Below are 2,500 nucleotides of genomic sequence, written 5' to 3'. Positions count from 1 at the left end.
CCGTAGCCTCCAGGATAATACAGTGGACCGCCGCCGAGCCCACGGATGAGAGGACGGCACGTCCTCTCATCCGAGGGGTCGGCGGTTCGCGCCCCGCCCAGGCGCGAGAAGTTGCAATTGTCGCTCGGAGGTTACTGCTGTGGCTGGGCACCACAGTGGGTAAGGAGTAAGCTCTGTCGCGTCAGCACTCGCTGACACACGTTGATCGAGTCGACATTAGTCGGTACAGGCCGGGTTCACCCATAGCCCGGGCGAGGCTCAGCTTCGCATGTCGGACTTATCCTTGATACGTACAAGAAGTCATCGCAGAGGCTTAATAATGATATCAGTAATGAAAATAATAGCTGATAATGAAGATAACTGAAAAAATGACACCACACATAAGCAAAGAAAACTCAAATGTAAAGCATGGCCTTTTCAATCCAGCCTGTTTACACTTTCAGAGCAATCGACCAAAATCGCGAGACGCAGCAGCGCCTCTTCAAGGGAAGGATCCCAGGCAGCGGCGGCGGTCGATGGAGGACCTGGCGTACTCTTCCTTCACCAGCAGGAGCGGCAGGACGCACGCCACGCACGACCCCAGCAGGTAGTAGACCACCCAAGTGTATCCTGGCGAAGTGGCCAAAGAATTATTTTTAGTCATTTGTTTGTTACATAATTGCATGTCGTACCTTAGCGCTATAGGCACATGATTTACAAAACTGCACTTATTTACATAAATGTTTGTATGAACCGACACCTAACGTCTAATAAAAATTAGACGAAAACACACATGCAGACATGAATGCATGAATGTATGCAGATACACCTGTTTATATAGATTAATTAACATATGCTTTGATGCTGATACGCGCACACATATGCTTCCGGATGGAAATGATCGCGACGACCCTGAAATATTCGAAATTTTTATTTGGTAGGTTTTATGCATTTAGCTAAGAAACATATTCATATATGTAAATTACATTGCGATAATTTCTAAGCATACTTCCCATTCATGTTACTCGGAGTGAAATACATAAGAAATCTTATAACGAAATAAATATCATATTTTTCTTTGCTAACTGAGTGTCTATGCGCTCTCGGCATCGTCGTTCTCTGATGCGATCGAAGTTTTAGCCAACGATTTTTAGCGTTTGAGGCTGACCACAAACGTGCTCCTGCTTGTCAAGGTCTATTCAAATTCTCTATTATCTGCTTTCCCCAGCCTACCATCCTCTAATTCCCCTCGTGACACCATAGGCCAGTAATTCCAAATTGAAAAGGAATCGGCAACTCCGACGCTGAAAAATGGCGCGCTTTTATTTTCCATATACGTTTTAGTTAATTTCACTCTAGGCATGGCGATAGGAGTCGTCAACAAGTTGCTAAGAAATTATTTTCACGTTATTCATTTAACCATAAAGTTGTTGCACTACTTTATTACCAGGTAAAGTCCTACTTCAATACCTATTGAGTGAACGTATTTGCAAGGCTATTTTCTTATCATTTACCCAGCTGTATTTACGAAAATTAAATTGAATAATAAAACATTTGCTTACCAATATCGGGTATGAAAAACAAGAATAAAAAGATGGCTCCGGTGACGTTGGGCACTGCCTCCATGAAGCCGGTGACGACGCCCTCGGGACACGGGTACGCCAGCTCCACCGCCAGCTCCACGAACAAGGACGTCGCGCCCAGATTCACAGCCATCCCGCCGATAACAGACGTGTATACTTGCCCTGGGAGGAGGTGGGGAGGTAGTATCAATATTAGTGTGTTATTGTTATTGTGATCATTATTATCATTGTTATTATTACCATCACCATCTTATCTTTACCCTTATCATCATTACTACTATCATAATTATTCTTTATTATCCTTATCATCATCATTATAATCGCTGTACAATCATTATCAATGTCACGGACACTGTTATCCTTTTTATTAGCCTTATCTATTATGATCAGGGCTTCTGCCCCTTCCGGAGAAAATATGGAAAGCGGGGATTTCCCGCTTGTTGTGCCAGTTCATCACTGCCAGAAACAAATTATTTGCTACAAATTATTCTTCGTGATCTCGGTGAAAACCCGACCAGGGATGCAAGATTCTGCACGACAGTCTCTCCGCCCCGACCGCGGCCTGGCCGGCCACGGGCGAACGGCGTCCTTTGCAGGTCGGCCGCTGCAAGGTCTATAGAAGTACTTATATAGACTTTGGGCCGGTGCGTCGTCTTGGTGCAGCGAATTGGGTTTTTTCCATGAAATACGTTGAGGCTAAATTAATTGTGTTTTAGGATGACTATGATACTGAAAATGATGATGATTGATGATAATTGTGGGATGATGATGATTTTCACCACCACCATAATAGTAATAATAATAATAGCAATGATGATAATAATCATGATTATGGTCATGATAAATATAGTAATGATAAGGGTTGTTTTTCCTGGACCGGGAACGAGCCAACCCCATAAGAGGATTGTGCCTGATAGGAGGAAGCTGCGCCTTACACT

At 43.7% G+C, this 2,500-nt stretch overlaps 1 protein-coding gene across 1 annotated transcript in view; it reads right to left on the bottom strand.

Annotated features, from left to right (window-relative positions):
* The window catches only part of LOC113821995 (solute carrier family 49 member 4), a 22,233-nt gene that overhangs the window by 2,663 nt on the left and 17,070 nt on the right, over nucleotides 1-2,500 (bottom strand). Inside the window, exons 8-10 of the mRNA XM_070124468.1 lie at nucleotides 2,498-2,500; nucleotides 1,542-1,724; nucleotides 1-609 (exon numbers count right to left, since the gene is read on the bottom strand). The exon at nucleotides 1-609 is cut by the window's left edge and continues 2,663 nt beyond it; the exon at nucleotides 2,498-2,500 is cut by the window's right edge and continues 184 nt beyond it. Of these exons, the coding sequence (XP_069980569.1) occupies nucleotides 482-609; nucleotides 1,542-1,724; nucleotides 2,498-2,500 (314 nt within the window). The 3' untranslated portion in view covers nucleotides 1-481. The remainder of the gene's footprint in view (nucleotides 610-1,541; nucleotides 1,725-2,497) is intronic.

Source organism: Penaeus vannamei, chromosome 8, assembly GCF_042767895.1.
Source record: "Penaeus vannamei isolate JL-2024 chromosome 8, ASM4276789v1, whole genome shotgun sequence".
Lineage (NCBI taxonomy): Eukaryota > Metazoa > Arthropoda > Malacostraca > Decapoda > Penaeidae > Penaeus > Penaeus vannamei.
Note: the sequence above shows the minus strand (reverse complement) of the source record. Positions and strands in the feature narration are given on the sequence as shown.